This window comes from Betta splendens, chromosome 12 (genome assembly GCF_900634795.4).
Source record: "Betta splendens chromosome 12, fBetSpl5.4, whole genome shotgun sequence".
NCBI classification, from domain to species: domain Eukaryota; kingdom Metazoa; phylum Chordata; class Actinopteri; order Anabantiformes; family Osphronemidae; genus Betta; species Betta splendens.
In genome coordinates this window covers 5,610,068-5,629,565 of record NC_040892.2, presented here as the reverse complement: position 1 = coordinate 5,629,565, position 19,498 = coordinate 5,610,068, and the positions used below count along the sequence as shown (strand labels likewise).

Here is a 19,498-nt window from a genome sequence, read left to right as displayed (position 1 = left end):
TATTTGTGACTTGAAGAAGAAGTTGAGATCAACAGTTACAGAATGCCATACCCGTGTCCTGAATTTAAGCCAGGCATGAAAAATATGCATACAAATAAACACATATTTATACATCTAATACTCAGCAGGAAGGCTGTTTATTGATTAGTATGTTAGAATTATGCCTTAAATAAAAAATATAATATATAAAGGACATAGTTGTGGAAAAAGAAATTATCCAAGATTAGATTTAATTTGAAAAAATAAAATTATTTGATGACTTATTTGATTCGACATGGTTAATTCCCCAGACGGCCGCTAGAGGGCGACAGCCTGCACTCACTTGTCTGGTCTAGAGAGGCTGCATTGGGTTCCTGCCTGGGTTGGTTTATGCAGGTCGCTGGGACTCAGAGCAGATATTTAACCCCGTGCTATGCGTTTACTGGGATCATCAGTCGTCGTCGCTTTTCTTTTTGCGAAGTAAGTCAGGGGAATCTAAAAAGTGCGCGACGAAGCGCCGCGGGTTCGTTTGTGAGTTAGCCAATGCTAAGCTAAGCTAACTTGTTGGCTTATTGTGGCTCCGTTCATTTTAAGCGCAGGTGTAGCTTGTTCATTTATTGGCTCCGCAGCGTCGCTTTGTGATAGTTATGGTTTACGGTTTGACTCGTTTATGGTAACGAATTGTTGGTATGATTATCACAAACTTGGATACGAGAGTGAGGAGACAGAGCCAACGTTAACTATAATAACAAAGCGTATGTGATTGCTAGCTAAGTTGCTAACGTTAGCTGTTGTCATCGCGTAATAGGAGAGCGACCTGCGACCTATTATTGACTGTTTACAACAAAGAGTTGTTCTGACAGCGGGGCGCAGTCACACCAGCCTCTTTCCTCCCCCGATTCAGGACCTTTCCATTTTAAAGAGGCGCGACTGGGGAAATTGCAGCCCGTAATGTTCAATCCGCACATTCACCATCAGCAGCAGCAGCAGCAGCAACAGTTCCACCAGCACCTGCGGCAGCTTCAACAACTTTTTCAGCAGCAGCCTCCGCCTCCTCCGCCACAGCCGCCTCCGGGGCATCATGTCGCCCATCACCACCACCAGACGCCGCGGTAAGCGCGTTCAGCCGAGCCCGGGGATTAGTCGGGGCCTAAGAGGTCCCTGTGTGGCGATTGACGCAGCCTGAGCTGAAAAACCTGCTAAATGATATCAGGCTGTATGTTGGTTAATATTTTAGATTAACGCCTTTTAAGTTTAAATGTTATTTAATCGCTTTACAAGTGTTGTCAGTTCGCGTGTTCTTCGTAATCAGAAGCATTTCGTTCTTGTTACTGCGTTTAGTTAAGCATTCGGCTGCAGATAATATCAAATACAGCTTAGAGGCGTCAGAGCTGAATGTGTGATCCAGTCTCATGTGTTTTCGTCTTCTGGAACCAGTGCAAAACCATTTTATTTTTTAAAAAGACCTTTATGTCTCGGTGCTTTGTTACCTGTCTGTTTTTATTACTGTATTTTTAATCCTCACACAAACTCAAAACGCAGGCCTGTTTATTCCTGGCGTGACCAGAGGCAGCAGCTTGTTTTTTCAGACTTTACCTGTTTTCTTGGCTCTTTTTCCAAACACTTGCAGTGTTTGCTTTCCTGTTAGTTAACCTTGTAAAATAACTTGTAACCCAACTACTAAACTGAATTATTATTAAACTTGCTCTTACCGACCTGTATCTTTGGAACTTTGCAGTCTTGCTTGTCGTAACTAACATTGTAACCTTATTAATGGTACATGTTCATTTTTTCTTGTATTTCTTGTATTTCAGGGCCATTCCTGTGCCGCCTCAGCCAGCCCCTCCACCCAGGATGGTCAACCTGTGTCAGGCAACTCAGACGACCATCATCGCTCCCAATCCCATGTTGCAGGGAGCCATTCTGATGCAGCAGATGCAGGGTAGAGTTTTGACTATTCGTACATGAGTTCTGATTTATGCACATGATTTGTTTAAATTCTCAACTTATTTTATTTTGTGCAGGTAACATGCGGGGCTTTGGGATGGGTGGGCAGCAGTTCCGTCAGTTCTTCCCGGCTGGAGCGAGGTCATCTCTGCTCGGCCCAGTTCCCATGGGCATGGCCATCAAGTCTCCCATCATGGGTTTTCCAGCTGCACGGTCCTTCCACCCTCATGCTCGCTACTACAACAACACCACTGCTCCTACAGTCTCTTCTGCCTCCTCGTCCAGTGCAATGGTAATTAGATTTCAGATTTTCCCAATGTATTTAATGAAAGAAGAAAACACGGTTGGAGTTGTATTTGATAGTTGTTGGTTTGGGTTATTCGGGATCAACAACAGGACACTAGTTGCTTCTTAAATACAGTAAATTTGAAATATTTCAGGTTCTGTGTGTGTGTGTGTTTGTAGGACACAGCAGCTCGTCAGCCAGACAGAAAAAGAGACAGCGAGCAGATGGCAGCTGGGAGCATAGACGAGCCAGCAGCTAGCGGAGCCATTGAACCTGATAAGTCTGAAACAGGTAGAGCTTCAAAGTAGTCAGCAACGAACGATGTTGGTTGTTTCAACTGGCCATGTTTCACAAACTACAGAACATATTTTGAGAGAAGTTAGAGATGATCAAGGACTAACGTTTTCTTGTTTGAATGTAACTTTGGATTTTCTACTGACCGATGGAGCAGTGGGGGGAGTGGATAGTCCCACACACATGTTGGAGGAGCAGCTTGAGGAGCCTGCATTGAAGAAACTGAAGACAGAGGGGTAGGGAAAAGATTTTAATTATAGGAAGAATTTGAGCGTGTATATTTCTTATTACAATCGGTGATAACAGGTTAGTAGTTAAAGTCATAAAGCATGAAATAACTTGCAGAAAACCTAACGTTCTACGTTTGTGCCATTTTCCTCTTTTTCTATCAGCTCAAATGAGCTCAAAGAAACTGCGACTTATGCAGATGAGGAGGTTCTTCTGTTAGAGTCTAATAGCAACAAAGAAGAGGACAAGCCTGGAGGTAAGTCGTGTTTAAACCTTTAGCATCATTTCACGTCAGTTAAAGAATCTGATCTACCGGTAAATGTTTGCTTAGCCGACGTGAACACTCGCTATAAATCTTTTATTTGACCTCAAACCTTTTTCCCAGACTGCACCATTGTAGAGGGAGGAGGCTCTTCAGGTGGTTCAGATGTTGTTGAAGCACTGGAAGAGCGCAGAGCTGATGAGGTAAGACAAACTATGGAAGGATGTGTCAACTGTCTGAACTGAAAAAAATGGTTATTTAGATGCAATTTTATCATAAACTTCATCAATGTACATATGTGGTTAAGGTGGTGCAGTGGGTAGCACTGTCGCCTTATAGCGAGAAGGTCCTTTCTCTGTGGACTTTGCATGTTCTTCCCTTGTTCGCGGGAACTCCGGCTTCCTCCCACGGTGCAAAAACATTGGTTCATTGGTCACTCTAGATTGCGATGGACTAGTGACCTGTTCAGGGTGCACCCTGCCTCTCACCCATAGGTAGTTGGGATAGGTTCCAGTACCACTGCGACCCTGCATGGGACTAAGCAATAGAAAATGGATGGATGGATGTGTGATTAACGTTAAGCTGAATGTAAACCTTTTATCTTCTCTGCAGGTGCAGTGCAGTTCCTCTGGCCCTTCACCCTCTGGGAGGCTAAATGAGGATGACCAGCAGGTTAATTCCCCCCCTGAAGAAACACAAAGGAACGATAGCACTCTGGGTTCACCTGACAACCAGGATGGAGGAGAGGAGGGTGTAGCAGAGGGGGCCAACAAGTTCTACTGCTACCTGTGCAGCATCACCTGCCACAACCAGCAGGTGGGTTTAACACTCACATAGAAATGACACAGAGACACAGAGGAATGGAGCTTTATAGAACAGTTGCTTGTGTTTGGCGGAAAAGAGCAAAACTGCAAATGAAAGATGAGTGTTTTGTTATTGGATTCAAGTGCTAATCTTCTCCACTCTGTGATTTTGTAGAACTTCAGGAGTCACATGAACAGTGTGTCCCACCAGCAGAGGATGATGGAGATCCAACACATGAGCAACGCCTGTCTGGTCACCCTGCTGCCACGAGTGCAGGAGTCTCTACAGGGAGCAAGCAAAGATAGGTCAGTGTCTAAGTGCACAGAGATGCAGTTGTCTTTTTTAGGAATTATTCTTGATAAGACTGTTCCTTCTTTTACTTTACAACAAAGTGTTCAATCGTTCTAATGAGATTAATAATGTTTTTCTGTGTTATTTGCAGTGAGAAAACTTCTGAGTTGAAGCGCTGGTGTTCCACCTGTCACACCCACTTCACTAGTAGCGTAATGGACCACCGTCGCTCTGAAGAGCACAAAGTACTGGGCTATTCGTGGTGCACTGTACATTCTGATGGTGTTATATTGTGAATACTCAGTATAATCTTTATCTTATGTCTAGCTTGCCAGTAGAACAACCATCTCCTCCTGCACAGTCTGCAAGAAGCATTTTAGGACCTCACAGATATTTGTGGAGCATTTGCAGTCACAGGAGCACAGACACAAAGTGGATAAGGTATCTATATCTATCTAATCTATAATCTATCTATATCTATCTAAAACTGATCTCATTGTCTTGTTTTCTCATCAGCTGCAGGAAAAAGAGGGTGGCGATGCTTTGGGCAACCTGACTGTGATGGACAAAGATGGCTTTTTGTTGGAAGAGGAGGAGGGCAGTGAGGTAGAGGAGGGTGAGGACAGTCCGAGTAATGAAGGAGACCAGGACTGCTTTGAAAAACAGGTGCTTTCCATATAATCTGTTATTTCTAATTTTTTCATTGACGCATTACAGCAATACAGTGACCAGTAAAGGTAATGTCAAGGTATATGTGATGTTGAATTGATGCAGGATTGCTGGTCCCCCATTAAGGAAGTAACCTTAAAGGAAATGGCAAGTAATGAGAAGTATGACCCTGATACCGCCTATGGTATGTGACAAACCCCCTCTCTTGTCTATTTTTTGTTTAAAGATAAAGTCCCATCTTTTTGTGAAGTTTCACATTCAGATTAAGTCTCGCCTGCTGTTCTCTTACTGCAGGGTCCAGCTTCTTTGTGCCCGTAGCAGGTTTCATCTGCAGACTGTGTAATAAGTTCTACCACTTTGAATCTTCGGCCCTGCACACCCACTGCAAGTCACGGAAGCATTTTGATAACCTCAAGGTTGGTTTTTCAACTTCTAAAACTGTCCTATTACATCAAAGTGCTGAAATGCTTCAATCCAATAAATAAATGCAGCACTGGCTGTTGTTCCATCAGTAGGTACTGGGCATGAAATGTACAAAGAGCCATGCTATCAGTATCTAGGTGCAGTGACCCCCCTTGAAAAATGACACCATGCACAAGTAGCTGTTTACACCACAGTCATACAGGCAAATGTTTCCTTGCGTGACGGACATGTCCAAGACCAAAAGTACTGAATAGTCAAATATAGTTTTCCAAGGAATGTGACAAGTTAAAAATAAAACATACAATAATTTGATGTCTGTGTAGTGCTGATTGGTAAACATGGAGGTGGAAGTGGGCTGATACTGAAAGGTGTGGGACAAATCGCACAGATCTGGTGACTTCAGGCGTTTCTCTTTTCTCAGGCGTACAGATTGTTGCTGAGTCAAAAGGGTGAAGCGTTTGAACCTTCCAGAGAATCTCTCCTGGTTGAGGAAAGCCTCAGGCCCGCAACAGACGCCACCACAGACTGTCCAGAAAACAGTTCTCTTTCAAATGAGACTGGATTAGAGACGAGCCTAGACTCCATGCAGCCCATCATTAACCTTACCCGGCTGAAAGTTGAGACAGACAACCAACAGCGGGAAGATGAAGCAGAACCCAGCCTAACCTCACAGGACCTCATCACCTCAGGTTCCAGCAGTAATAGCACAGACCAAGACCTCCACCTCCATAACCAAGAAGAGACCACATCCCAGGAATCTGTAGAGCAAGAGAGTCTTGGCGAGCTGCCTTCTGGCAGCAGAGAGGAGCCAGACTCACAACCGGCAGCTGCTGTTGGGGATGTGAATGAAGTGGACGAGGAGAAGGAATCTCCTGCTGTCCCAGGGAAAAAGAATGGCACAGGGAAGGCTAAAGCCACACCCAAACGCAGGTCAGGGAGGGCCATGAACAGACGCTGAGCCCCGGATTTGATGTAGCATCCTTGGAATGGGATGTGTCAATATATGAAGCGGTGCTTTCATGAAACAGAGACCAAGAAGTGAGCAGCCCTGCAACCCCCCCAACCACACACACACACACACACACACACACACACACACACACACACACACAGCAACAAGGCCGTGGTGCAGCAGGGTGGAAATTTAACACAGGAAATGCATTGAGCCTCATCATATCAATAACAAAACAGAATCCTGCTTCTCCGTTAAATCTACTGTCTGAGTATGAGGTGTGCTCATACTTCCCTTCCACCAGATGATCTACTGTGACGATTGTACTCTACATGAGTATTAAAGAATTGGAATGTCTTCTAAAACGTATATATAATATCATTGGTTATATAGCCTATATGCAACTTCCATCGAAATCTACATATTGAGAATGATTTTCTAAACATTTCATGTGAAGACAACATGAGTTACCTCTTTTCCTTTTTTTTTTTTTTTTTAATTTTCCACCCTGCTGTCGTTGCAGATCAGGAGGTTGATGAGGGCTGAATGTCACTCTTTGCACATTGTCTAGCTAGCTGCGTTAATGATTGTTAACTTTCAATAACCTGCAAATGTAGAAGACGTACTGACAGCAAAGTGGATACATTTTCCACGTTGCAATTCACGTAGCGCACGCTTGTAGCGAGCTGAAATGTAGAATGTAACCAAATTAAGTGTTTGAGCAGGCGACAGCTTTTGTTTTAAAAGTGTTAAAATGGTACGTTTTCTTTTTGTCTTTTTTTCGTACACATCTCTGGCTCAAGACGAGGTTGTGTTTGGGGCTAATATATTTGTCAGCTGTCAAAGCCATGTACAGATTCTTATTGGCTTACATCCTACTAAAGCTCTATCACCATTTCAGGAGCAAGACATGAACATAAATTACAGCCTAACTGACTCTGCTTGAATTGAAATGTGTCAGTATATTCAGGCAGACAGGGTTATTTTCTACAAAATCTCATTTGATTCTCGTTACTATAGAAATTGATCTAGTGTGCCTACATTTTGAATAAAATAATGCATCATGTCATATTTTTATACATAGATGTATGGAAATGAAATAGTTGCAGCTTATTTGCTTAAGGTTCACCCTTTCTTCTTTTACCCTCCTCAAAGATGTTTGAATTAGTCCAGACGGGAGAGTTCAACTCACTCACTCCCTTATATTCTGAATTGCTTAAACCATTCAAGGGGCATTGGTGACCCTTGGTTGGTGAAGCCAATCCCTGCTGTCATTCAGGCAAACGCTGGAGTAAACACTGGACGAGTCCCCAGTCCATCGCTGGGCCACATGCACATTTGCACTCACATCGTAGAAACTCCAGTTAACCTTCATGTCTCTGGATTGGATAGTTGAATTTATAGATTTATTTTATCTACAAAGTCAACCCATAAAACATTTGTAGCTATTTAATGGAGCAACGTATCCTTAAACACTGATGCAAAGCACCAGTAACATAACAGATCATCTTTGGTTCTGGCATTTTGGTTGTCACGCACACCAGCAAATATTGTAAATAGGGATGTGTTCTTTTTTTCAAGTTGTGTGCTGTTCTGGAAACATTTCACCTTCCACTGTAGAGAATTACATTTTTAACCACAGAGGAATAACTGACACATGTAGCATCTCTTAGGTTTGGTGGCGACTGTCACATGACTACAACGTTCTGGCTGATCTGGCCACATTGGATCTTTAGCTCTGACACAATATGGAACAGGGCAGAGGAAAAAAAAAGGACATGTAAATGATCATTTCAAAAAAAGTTGTATGTTTCTTATTGTATTTTTATTCAGCTACTGACAATTGAGATGAACAGGTGTTTTCTAACTTCTGGAAGTTTAATGTATTTTTGGATGTTTGGATTTTTGTTTAGAAGTCATTTTAATTTGTATTAAAATGTCTGATTATTCCCACACTTTAAGTTTGAATCCTTGCAAGTATGTGACATTAACACATTACTGAACATTATCTATCATTAAATAATGAAATTAACATAGCAGCAGGAATGTTGCATATTTACTTCATAGGATAATACAGTAATTACAGAGAATGTACAACTATTACAAGGTTCATATTAATGTTAGCACACACTGAATGCCTTTCTTTCCGGGAGGAATGACTCAAGCCCATGGGAGTCAAGAATCTAAACTCTTGTCTTTTGATTAATGAGCTGGATAAGTTAAAACGTATTTTAATGTCAGCAATTTTGAGTTGAATTTCTGTTTCTGTTTTTTCATGATTTCTTGTCGAATAAAGTTAAAGTCTGTACAGACAGCTTTAAAGTGACAGAACATTTGGAAACTTCAAGCCGACTACAAAATGATTGATGTCCAACTTGTATAGAAAGCGGCTCACACTTTGAACTGTTGATTACTATAGTTCAAAAAAGGAGGAAAAACTAGATTAAGATCAGTGGTAGAAGAAAGGGTTTTGCACAATAATCAAACAGAATTTACTCAACTTTCACAAATATATCTATTCTCGTATAACCCAGTCCATTTTATTCATTTGCTCTTCTCACTCATTTCCAAGTCCTCAGTGTCTTTGTTTATGTCTTCTTTGCTGGATGAGGAGTTTCCATCTGCAGAAGGATTGTCCTCCTGGTTAGACGAGCCAAGCAGTTGGGCCCTGAACTCCAGGCGAGCCTGACGGTTTGACTCCATTAGCTCATGTAGTTTGCCATTAAGTGCATCATTCCGCTCCTCCAGATCGTCAAGATAGGAGTTGATCTGATCTAGCATGGAGTTGATGCTTGCATACTCTGTGGACGAGCAGCGGAACATCTCATCAACACAAAGAGCTGTATCAGATGAACTCCAGGGAGTTATTTGTATATTAATGTATCATAGCAGTACATCTGTATTATTAAAACATTTATTTTGCAGTTTTGTTTGGATAACTTTGTAGATGCAAGTTATTTAACTTCTAATCTTCCGCCCTAAGAAGCCACTATGCTAATTAAAGGTCAGTCACATGACTTTAGATCACGGGTTAATCTCCTTCATTTAGCATTAGTGTTTCTTTTTCGGAGAAGTTTCGGTTTAAACATTTTTACTATCATTGCGAAAGCGATGAATAATTTAGAACTTTGTTTTTTTTCTGCACCCACATTTACAGTAATTACCGCTATAACGTTCTTAATAGTATTGCGATGAATGAAGACTTTTCATTACCTTCCTCGTCGAATTCATCTTCGTCGTTTATAATACCATCGTCAATAGAGATAGTTGGATCTCCATTTGGTCCCGACATCGTTTAGTTGGTTATTAAGTTATAACAAAACACCGTTAGCTATGTTAACAAGTGCCTCCTTGACGCTGCTAAGCTAGCTGGGTTAGCAGCTAGTTTTGATTAGAATGATATTAGGAGCTAATGCACTAATAAATGTCTAGTTTCACCGTAATAAATATTTTCAGACGACTTTGGTAGATCCGTCGTTTTCAAATGAAACTGTCCATTATCTAGACAGCTGGCTACCCTTGTCATTGGAAAACGTCAAGTATCTGTTTACGGAAACAAAGAATTGTGGGAGAAATATGGGCGGAGTTTGCTTTCTCTCAAAGATTTTAAATTGTAACACGATGTGTCACTCTATGGCGATAACATGAGAAGTATTTTTCCTGCAAAAATCCTCAATTCTACACCACAAAAACGTGTGAGGTAGTTTTGCACAACTATAAGAACTGTCTGCCATCAGCGTTGTAATGTTCGCCATTTACATTTATATAGTACAACGCACTGCGCTGCACTCCAGCATCTTATAAACACACACTGCTTATGTTACTTTACCGCAACATAAGCAGACGTGAATTGTCTGAACGCTCCAGTAGCACCGAATAATTCAGACAACTATTTTTGTTTACTCTGGCACTGTTGCAGAAAAGATAATAGTTCAGACAGACAATTTGTTGACACAGTGCCACAAACTGAGAGGACTGTCTATTTATTGATTTTTAACTGATTCAAAAGCTCTCCTTTGAAACGACCTTCCTTAAATTGACCAGTGGGGGGCGCTGAGCTGTCACACACACGTGTGGACGTTTCCTGTCAGAGGGGTGGCCTGGTCAACACGCAGGAACAGCGCGTCTGGAGTGGTTTTAAACTATGGACCAGTTACCCGCGGACCTAAGAACATTTCTTCTTAAACACCCCTCTCTTCAATTAACAGATGGAAACAAGGTTAGCAAGCAAACTACAGCACATCACCCAGAATGCTAGTTTGGTACAATGCTATGCTAGCTGTGATGCTAATTTGCCCCATGAGCTGCACTGGCTAACGTGCTGACCAAGCTGGTGAAACCTGTAAATCATTGCCAGTTTTATCGTTGGACCAAGCGGAACTGCGCCATTAGCGTCACCAAATGCGCCATCTGATGTGTTGTTCCAGATCAAATGCACACTGAATGGACACGAGTTTCCGAGCAACCTGACGGAGCTGCAGAAGTTCACTCAAGGGAAGAAATACGAGAAACTGAGCGCTGCAGCCCAGTTCAACTACAGCCAGTATGAGCCACACATAGTTCCAAGCACAAAACAACCGTAAGGGACATTGTCATAATTGAATGGGGTGACGTAATATCAGTCTCTGTAAAGTTTTTCTCTGTGCTGAGATGTTTCCTGTGTGTTTTCCAGGAATCAGTTCTTCTGTAAACTAACCCTGAGACATCTCAACCGGCAGCCGCACCACATCCTCAGACATGTCAATGGGAAACGATTCAAAAAGGCCCTCGCCACGTGTTAGTGCATCACTGATACATCTACATGGAGACTGTTTGTATGGGTTTTTAGATAACAGGGTGCTGATACTGTACTGCATTGTGCTGGTAAAGTCTCTTCACACTGGTGTATCCTCACCCAGCTCCAGGTCACAAAGACCTTTTCTGCCACTCCCATCATTCAGGAAGGAAATTCAAACTGCCTGACGTAATATGTCTTGTGTTTTAAAATTTACAAACGTACAAAATATTTTACTTAGTAAATTTAAGAAAGGCTTTTTTTAACATATTGTGATCCTTTGTGGAGCTTCTGTATATTTTAACAGAACCAAAACGTTAGCATTTTCAGGCAGCTGCTGACACGATTGTCTCCTTTTTGCTCCAGATGAAGAGTGTGTGAAACAAGGGATCCAATATGTTCCACCTTGTCTCAGACGGAAAAAGCGCCAAACCACAGACGAGGAGGTCAGTCAGGATGTGGCTTCAGAACACGAAGGCAGCCAGATGGAACCACCATCCAGTGAATCGGAAGAAAGCGACTCGGACGACAGCATGAGTGACCTCTATCCTGGTCAGTCCTCCCAAGTTCACACAACGTATATGTCTTTGTCCACCTGTATGATAATTATAAGATTTGATTGTTTATGGTGTCTAAGTTTTCATTATGGTTGATTTCCCTTTTTGTCCTATTTCTTACAGCATCTATGTTCGTTTTAAAAACGGAAGAAAGTATAAGTGTTGATGATAAAGATGACGATGACGACTTCCGAACAGATGAGGAAGAGGATATGCAGGTGGACAAGCAGGAGACGCAAAAACGTAAAAAGGTCGGCGGAATTGGAATCTGAAACAGTGCTCGTGTCCCTGTGTTTGTGATTGACTTTATCAGTGTTGCAAGTGTTTTCCTGGATGGATATTAATGCTGTAATATTGATGTCTTGTAGGTCCAGAGTGATGGTTTTCAGAAGAAATTCAGAAATAATCAGTGGAAATCCGGACGCAAGAAACATGGAAAAGTGAAAAACAGTGAAAAGTAATTTGCAAAACTGTATTTGTATAGTATTCTAGCACTGACCTCTAGTTTATTGTACTTCTACATTTAAATTTGCCCGACTTTCGGAATAAGTAAACACCCTTTGCCTCAGTACATAAGAGCTGTCTGACCTCTTTGCAAAGGATGTCTGTGTAGGTTCTGATGATGGACTCGTCCAGCAAGACTTGTTGATATGATGTGGAAAATGTGCTTGTGACACTTAACAGATCATTTTGATGGAAAATGTTCAATTGTATGGTCTTCAACAAAATACAACTGTGGATTTGCAAACAGTGTCTGAGTAATTTCTTCTTCAGTCTTTGATATGAAATTGTAGTAGTAGTGTGATAGCACTGACCTCAAAGTGGACAATATTAGAAGATAAAGCTTTAACCACTAAATTAGTTTATCAAATATGGTAGATAGGTTCTGCCAGTGCCTTACTTTGTACACTCATATCACACAGAGCAGCACAATACTGCTAATAGAGTGATGTGATCAGATGAGTCTCCAAACAAATCAGTGCTTTAGGTGTACGTCTGCGTAATGGTTCCATTACTGCATCTCAGTTATGCTTGTGTTCCTGCATGTTATCAGCATCATCTATTTCCTCTTCCGCGGTGTCATGTTGCTATGCATTAAACACATCTGTTGTCACATGAGATGCCCTGGAAGGAAAAACCCTTTTTATGCGAGGCTTCAATGAAGCCGGGCTATTCATAATAAAGACATTCTCTGGGTCTTTTGTACCAGTTGCATTTCCATCACCCTGCTGCCGTTTTCTGTCATCAACTTTAGTAAGATTACTTCATGGTGGATCGATATCATCTAGTCATATAGTTTTATTTAGTATGTATTCATTTATTTGATTATCGCTCATATTTGCCAAACTGGTTCTTTTGATCACGTGCAGGTGACAGATACTGGTGTACGAACAAGACCGAATCTATTTCTACATTGTTTCACTGATCACTAATCAGATGCTAAATGCACATCTGGCCGAAGTGCAGCCGCCGTCTTTCAGCTGCGGCCACGTGTCGTGCCCGCGGCTCGCGCGGTCCTACGTGGCCGTGCGCCGTAGAAACGGACGGAGGTGAGGCGGCGGGGCTGTCGATCGGTTCTCGCCGCGGTCTCCGCCGGGCTCGACGTGACGAGCCCGTGCGCGGATCGGTCTACGTGGCATGCAGCGGTTGCAGTACCATGTAGGGGGGCTCCGTGTCGCTCGTCAAAGCGCGGGGCATTGTGGGGCGGAGGCGGCCTTTCACTGCGTTCAGCCGATCGGGAAATCTTGAAGTGAATAACGCTAACGGGGGGAGGAACGGCGCGAGGACACCCTGCGAAACCCCGACACGGCGACACGGTGCCGCGCTGATTGTTAATAATTAGGGAAGGAAAGAACGCGCAATATCGGGCAACTATGGGGCAGGAGGATCTCATGAGCACAGCCGAGGACGTGGCAGACCAGGTAACTTCAGCCTTAGCCCGACAGTTATTGCCGCTAGCCGCTGTTAGCTCGTCATCCGCTAACCAGTTGGAGTGAGAGCCTCCCTGCGCGTCTCCTTCGACATTTTCACTCGTTTATTTCTCGTCCCTGCGGCTTGTCGTCAGATTTAACCCGACGTTGAAGCGGCTCGGAGGCTCATAAACACCCGTGTTGTGGCTCCCAGGTCAAACGTGTTGGGGTGTCCGCTCGTGTCATGCGTCTCAGGTCCAGATTTCACAACAATATTTCACTCGGATGATCTTGACAAACTTGACGGAGGCTCGTTCCGTGAACGCGGCGCCCGCAGCTCCCGTTTCTGGTCAGTCGCCGTGTCACGGGAGGCTGTTAGCTCGTCGCCGTAGCCGCCCGGTTTATAACAGTATCGCAGGCGAGTCGGTGCCAGCGCAGGCAGCGGTTGTGAAATCGCCTAGCTTAGCGGGCTAACGCCTAGGAGTCGCAGCGTGTGGTCGCACCTGGACGTCCTGCGTCGCAGGTGGCCGCAGGCTGGAGTCCGTCTGGCCCGTGATGCGTTCGCGGTCCCCAGGAATCCGCAGGCGTGTGGCCCCCGCAGAGCCCCAGCACCACGCTCACCCCAAAACTGGCCGTGACCCGTTGTCTTCATCACACACAGCTGATCTGATCACACAGCTATAATTAGTACACAATTGTGTTTTCTTTCTTTTAATGGCTCTTTGGTTTTGTTTCTGCTCCAGTCGTGAGACTACAGCCAAAGTGCTGCTCTGTAATAGGTCAAGTGTTTGTAGATCAGATTTCATGCATGTCTCTGACTCATGTTTCCATGTAAAAGGGGAGAAAACCCCAGAGATTTGGGTCATCGATATTAACCATCTGTTGCAGTCGTCTGAGGTATTGGAGATGCTGGCATTAAAGCTTTTCTATCTTGTGATGCTGCAGGGCATCTCAGGCCTCACGTTGCCACCGGCGGCTAAAATGTCACATCTGGGTGTTTGTTCAGAGCGTATTTATAAGCGTTTGTGTTGGCTGTTCTCAGTCTGAATGAGTTATACACCCTTGCCACAGGTGTTGTGTACAGCACACTGTAAAAAGAAAAAAAAAAAAAGACAGACGGGAGCTGCTAATGTGTGCAACACTTTGTTTGTGTATAGGGAAAAAGAGGAACTCTAATGCAAATCCTTGTCAAGGGCCCTTCTCAAGCTGACGGCTCCTAAGTCAACATGTTGCTCCACAGACTGGTGTGTCTCTAGGCTGCAACCCTGGGCTTGTTCAGATTGGTTCCATTCATGCCCCTTGCAGCAGCGTTAGGGGGAGTTGTTGGCCGCTGATAGGCCGCCGAGGCGCGGCAGTGCTGATGTGGACTGCTGAGTAGGTGGAGCCAGGGGCCGGCCGCTCTGCTACTGTGTCACTGTAGTGTTTGAAGATCAGGTCGCGGTTTTAGTTCAAGAGCACCTCGTTTGTTTATGGCAGTTTAATTTGTGGCTTTAAAACTTTAGTTCGTTCAGCATGTGACCGCTTACTGTTATACATGCAAGGCTTTGTTTATTATTTTAAGAATTTTTTATTTGAATTGTGACAATCAGCATAACAAGTATGTAACATTACTGATATAAAATCAGAACTCACTGCTGCTCTGCTCACAGAACTTTAAAGTCTTAATGATCTAGGTTAAAATATTATTAGATTTCTTTAAAGCTTGTGTTGATGACTTACAAGATGTGTTTTTGCTTTGTGAGGCTGTTGTAATCAAGCTAATCTCAGAAGCCACATCCCTTTTGTTTCTCTCACCTCTCTCCACCCCTTTCTTCATTACTTAACCCCTGTTTCCCTGCACTGCCCAGTTCCTGCGGGTAACCAAACAGTACTTGCCCCACCTGGCGCGCCTGTGCCTCATCAGCACCTTCCTGGAAGACGGCATCCGCATGTGGTTCCAGTGGAACGAGCAGAGAGACTACATCGAGGCTACTTGGAGCTGTGGCTACTTCCTGGCTACGTGCTTTGTTCTACTCAACCTCATAGGACAGCTGGGTGAGCGAGCGAGAGCAAGGTTCCAGCTCCTTCAACTCACGCAGCAGTCATATAAACATATAGTCTTTGAATTGTCACTGTCACCAGATTTCCTTTCCAAATACAACATTTTTTATATGATAACTTATTTAAACAATATGTTTTCTGCTTTGCCTTGTTTTGTGTCCAACAGGTGGTTGTGTCCTTGTCCTCAGTAGAAATTTTGTACAGTACGCCTGCTTTGGCTTATTTGGCATCATAGCGCTACAGGTGAGAGTAAAACATCTTTTTTTTTCAGTCTGCACACACAGTCACTGTCATTGTGTCTAACCTGGAACACCTTGTTTCTTTTCCACCAGACAGTTGCATACAGCATTTTATGGGATCTTAAATTTTTGATGAGGTACGTGTTTTCAAGTTGTAGTCATGCTTTAAAGCGTTCTGTAAACAATATTGTTGGAATTAGAATATTACCTATCATGTTGCATAATTTATTTACCTCTCAAACGTGATCCACAGGTCATCTGTGATTACTAAATATTTGTTTTGTGCCTTATTCAACCCCCCTTCATGGGTGTGACATATGTAAGTTTAAAGTATAAATCAGATATTATTTGACTGTATCACACACACTCAATTATGTCAAGATTTAATCATTGCTGCTATGGTTTATTATAATAATTAAAGTTGGTTTAATACAGTAGAACAGAGTCCTTTTTGCTGCTGGAGTGGGAACATGAAATGTCTGTGCTAGTAAATGCATCTCAGATGTCAGGCAATCAGCTAAAATTACTGTGATTATGAGGAGAAGACCTGTCATTTAAGCATTAGCACATCCACAGTTCTTGTCCAAGAAACCTGTTAAAACCAGTTCTGCTGTAAAACCTTCTGAATTAATTATCAGTTATTCAAAGCAACAGATGCACAGAAGGAAACCTGCCACTACATGTAGCACTGACCCCAAGTGACTAAAGGTGGTACTGCAGTCTCACACCAGGTAGAGGGCACTGAACTCATAGGATGGAATCAGTTGCTCATCAGATGTCCACACAGGCCTTCTTTAAAAAATACTGTGTCCAAAAACATCCCTCACCTCCTTCCTCCTGTAGAAACCTGGCCCTCGGAGGCGGTCTGCTCCTGCTGCTGGCCGAGTCCCGTTCGGAAGGGAAGAGCATGTTCGCCGGCGTCCCGTCCATGGGGGAGAGTTCGCCAAAGCAGTACATGCAGCTGGGAGGTCGAGTGCTGCTGGTGCTCATGTTCATGACTCTGCTTCACTTCGACTCCAGCTTCTTCTCCGTGAGTGCCGCCACCAGTTACTTCTGCATTTCCTGTCTTCCTGTACGTAGCTATACCTCCAAGCAGCTGGAACACAGACAGTATCTCATTGATGGCTTCATAGCAATTTTGTCACAGTGATGGAAAAACAAGTAGGCTTTTTGAAATATCCTGACCATTAGGTTAGGTCTACGTCCTTGAACTTGAATATATGTGTCAACAGATCCTACAGAACATGGTGGGAACTGCCCTCATCATTCTGGTGGCCATTGGCTTCAAGACCAAGCTGGCGGCTTTGACCCTCGTCGTGTGGCTCCTGGCGATCAACGTTTACTTCAACGCCTTCTGGACCATCCCCGCCTACAAGCCGATGCACGACTTCCTCAAGTACGACTTCTTCCAGACCACCTCGGTCATCGGCGGCCTGCTTTTGGTGGTGGCACTCGGGCCCGGTGGAGTGTCCATGGATGAGAAAAAGAAAGAGTGGTAGGCGGCGGGGGGTCAGAGAAGCACAGCACCACTAACATCGCCCACAGCCAGGACACAGGGACCCTCCTTCCTCCAGTTCCTCACCAGGGTACATAGTCTTTTCCTTAGTTTATTATTATTTTTCATTTGGCCAAACCCACAGACACTGTCTCACCCACAGACGGGCTTTGTTTTGTAGTTTCACTCAAATGCTGTTTTTGTTTTTAAGTTAAACAAGTTTATGCCATATTTTTCTTTCCATAACTTCCTAGTATGTTTATTTTAATGACAGCAAAAATAAAAACAGCCTGATCTACTTCAGAACGCTAAGAAAAAAAAGATTCATTTGTTTGTATTGGCTGCCAGGCCAAACATTATCATAGACCCCCACCCCCCCTCCCCCTTGGATGCTGAGCGTCTTTTGCTACTGGATCCTTGGAGATGGATCATGAAGCTCTGGGCACTGATCTGACAGCAGCAAACACGGACTCTCAAGATTTCATCGGTTTCTCTCGATACCACAGCCCCCGCTCTGTTCCCGCCTCCACCTGGTCATTCTCAACGTGACATTCTTGATCACGGGGAGCCTTATCTGGGAGGGGGCGCGTGTTCATTGGTGTATCAAGTGGTGGATTGCAGTTGTGCTTGAGTGAGTGTTGCGAGACAGTCATTAGTTCCGGGACTCGTCGTTGGGCACTTTGTACTGTACGTCTTTGGCAAATGCCTAAGTAGTCAGCTGTAATTGATGGGATCGTAGTGGGAGGCCCAGCGTTTGTGAAGCAACATATTCTGCAATCTCTATAAAAGCAAAGAGGACTAAGCACAGTCATAAGCCTCCAGGACTTTGTCTCTGCTCAGTGTTCTTTGCCTGTAATAAAATAAAATAAAAAATATTCAGTGTATTAATTTTCAGAAGTTTATATTGTATTTTTGATCATTTGTTGTTTTGATTTTTGGAAGCTCATTGCGAAGAAATAAAATTTCAAAACTTCAAAAAGTTCCAAGTCCCTGTCTCAGTCGAGGTTTGTCTGGTCGAATATGTTGGATGAGCTGCTTGCTCCAGCATCTTATAGGAGGATGAGAAGTTAGTTCTGCCTGGACAGAAGGGATGACACAATTGTTGATATCCTTAAACCAATGCTGGAGTCATGGGTAATGGAGATGTGTGCATGCCTTTTGTGTCTGCCTTTATCTGACTGTGATCGCCTGCGATAAACTACTTTTCTCGTCCTCCACAGTTACAATTGTGGACGGGTGTAATGGACTGAGATTGTTACTACATGACCTTCGGACTAAAGACTGTTTGTGTCCAGAAACTATCACTTCTGATACCTTTTTTAAAGATTTCTTCCACAACCCGACAAGAAAGAACAAAGACCAACTCTGTTTTTTTATTCTAAAGGCTGTAACAGTCTTTGCGTCCCATCACCCCCGTCCAAAGGCTCACGTAGAGTTGGAGACGATCCATCACTGAACACTGCAGTTACATATGCAAGTTGTTTCCAAAAGAAATTTCGGATTTGACTTCTAATGACAAGTGCAGTCAAAGTTTCAACATTTTCAGCCACACACAAGCACAAAAAGTAACACACTGGAAATTAGTTTGGTATTCATGAACAAACTCAAATATTTGGAGATTCCTCACATAGATTGACTAGACCTTAATGATTCCAGTAATTTCAATGCAAGTTGACATAGTTAAGCTTCATTTAATGGGACAGAGAGATCAACTGGAGGTTCTTCCAGGTAGTGTCAACTTACTCAACACTGATGCTATTCTGTTTTGATATGATATTTTGGACATTGATCCACATTATGGCTCCTTTCAGAGTTCCTCAAAATTAAATTACATTGGTAAGAACACACTTTGGGTTATTTTGACCTCTTTTTGGGTTACACTCTTTCAACCCAGCATGCTTTTTGTGACCCATTCTGTTGAGTGAAATAAGTTGTTACGTTAATTATCACCTATACATTAAAGAGAGACAAGTGACATTTATGACAATACAGATGCTCAAATGCTTTAATTAAGAACAGGTAGTGTAACTATCCAGACAATAAACTAAAATAAAAGTTTGAAGAAGTGAAGTTCAAAAATTAAGAAGCCTTTTGGGGTGGAAAGTGGCACGTCTTCAAGAAAAAGCAAAAAGTCCAGTTGCCATTGAACAAAACTTAAAAACGTGACCAAAATGAATAAAAACCTCAAAAAAGACACACTTCTGACTTCAAATCCTATCAAATCTATACAAATTTAATAATAGGCACATCAGTCATTAAATCAATCAATATTGCATAACCAAACAAAGATAAAAAGAAGGACGACCAATGCGAGGTCAGCTGAACCAGGGTTCAGCTTGTGCAACGGC

At 43.1% G+C, this 19,498-nt stretch overlaps 4 protein-coding genes across 4 annotated transcripts; 3 read left to right on the top strand and 1 right to left on the bottom strand.

Moving 5' to 3' along the window:
* Nucleotides 1–302: 302 nt before the first annotated feature.
* On the top strand, nt 303–8,090 carry ciz1a (cdkn1a interacting zinc finger protein 1a). Its single transcript, XM_029169500.3, has 16 exons — nt 303–459; nt 884–1,091; nt 1,794–1,921; nt 2,004–2,218; nt 2,392–2,503; nt 2,664–2,742; nt 2,899–2,990; nt 3,120–3,199; nt 3,609–3,812; nt 3,975–4,105; nt 4,243–4,336; nt 4,419–4,532; nt 4,608–4,757; nt 4,866–4,944; nt 5,055–5,176; nt 5,605–8,090. Exons 2-16 carry the CDS (start codon nt 931–933, stop codon nt 6,139–6,141), a joined length of 2,298 nt encoding a protein of 765 aa, XP_029025333.1. The 5' UTR covers nt 303–459; nt 884–930; the 3' UTR covers nt 6,142–8,090.
* Nucleotides 8,091–8,178: 88 nt separating this feature from the next.
* bbln (bublin coiled coil protein) lies at nt 8,179–9,703 on the bottom strand. The gene is made up of 2 exons (XM_029169502.3): nt 9,349–9,703; nt 8,179–8,936 (listed from the first exon to the last, which is right to left on the bottom strand). Exons 1-2 carry the CDS (start codon nt 9,425–9,427, stop codon nt 8,680–8,682), a joined length of 336 nt encoding a protein of 111 aa, XP_029025335.1. The 5' UTR covers nt 9,428–9,703; the 3' UTR covers nt 8,179–8,679.
* A 489-nt stretch (nt 9,704–10,192) lies between these two features.
* Nucleotides 10,193–12,214, top strand: surf2 (surfeit 2). The gene is made up of 6 exons (XM_029169940.3): nt 10,193–10,354; nt 10,563–10,714; nt 10,808–10,911; nt 11,276–11,461; nt 11,590–11,717; nt 11,835–12,214. Exons 1-6 carry the CDS (start codon nt 10,280–10,282, stop codon nt 11,925–11,927), a joined length of 738 nt encoding a protein of 245 aa, XP_029025773.1. The 5' UTR covers nt 10,193–10,279; the 3' UTR covers nt 11,928–12,214.
* A 781-nt stretch (nt 12,215–12,995) lies between these two features.
* On the top strand, nt 12,996–18,132 carry surf4 (surfeit 4). Its single transcript, XM_029169719.3, has 6 exons — nt 12,996–13,388; nt 15,224–15,410; nt 15,583–15,659; nt 15,749–15,792; nt 16,499–16,685; nt 16,888–18,132. Exons 1-6 carry the CDS (start codon nt 13,341–13,343, stop codon nt 17,152–17,154), a joined length of 810 nt encoding a protein of 269 aa, XP_029025552.1. The 5' UTR covers nt 12,996–13,340; the 3' UTR covers nt 17,155–18,132.
* The last annotated feature ends 1,366 nt before the right edge of the window (nt 18,133–19,498 follow it).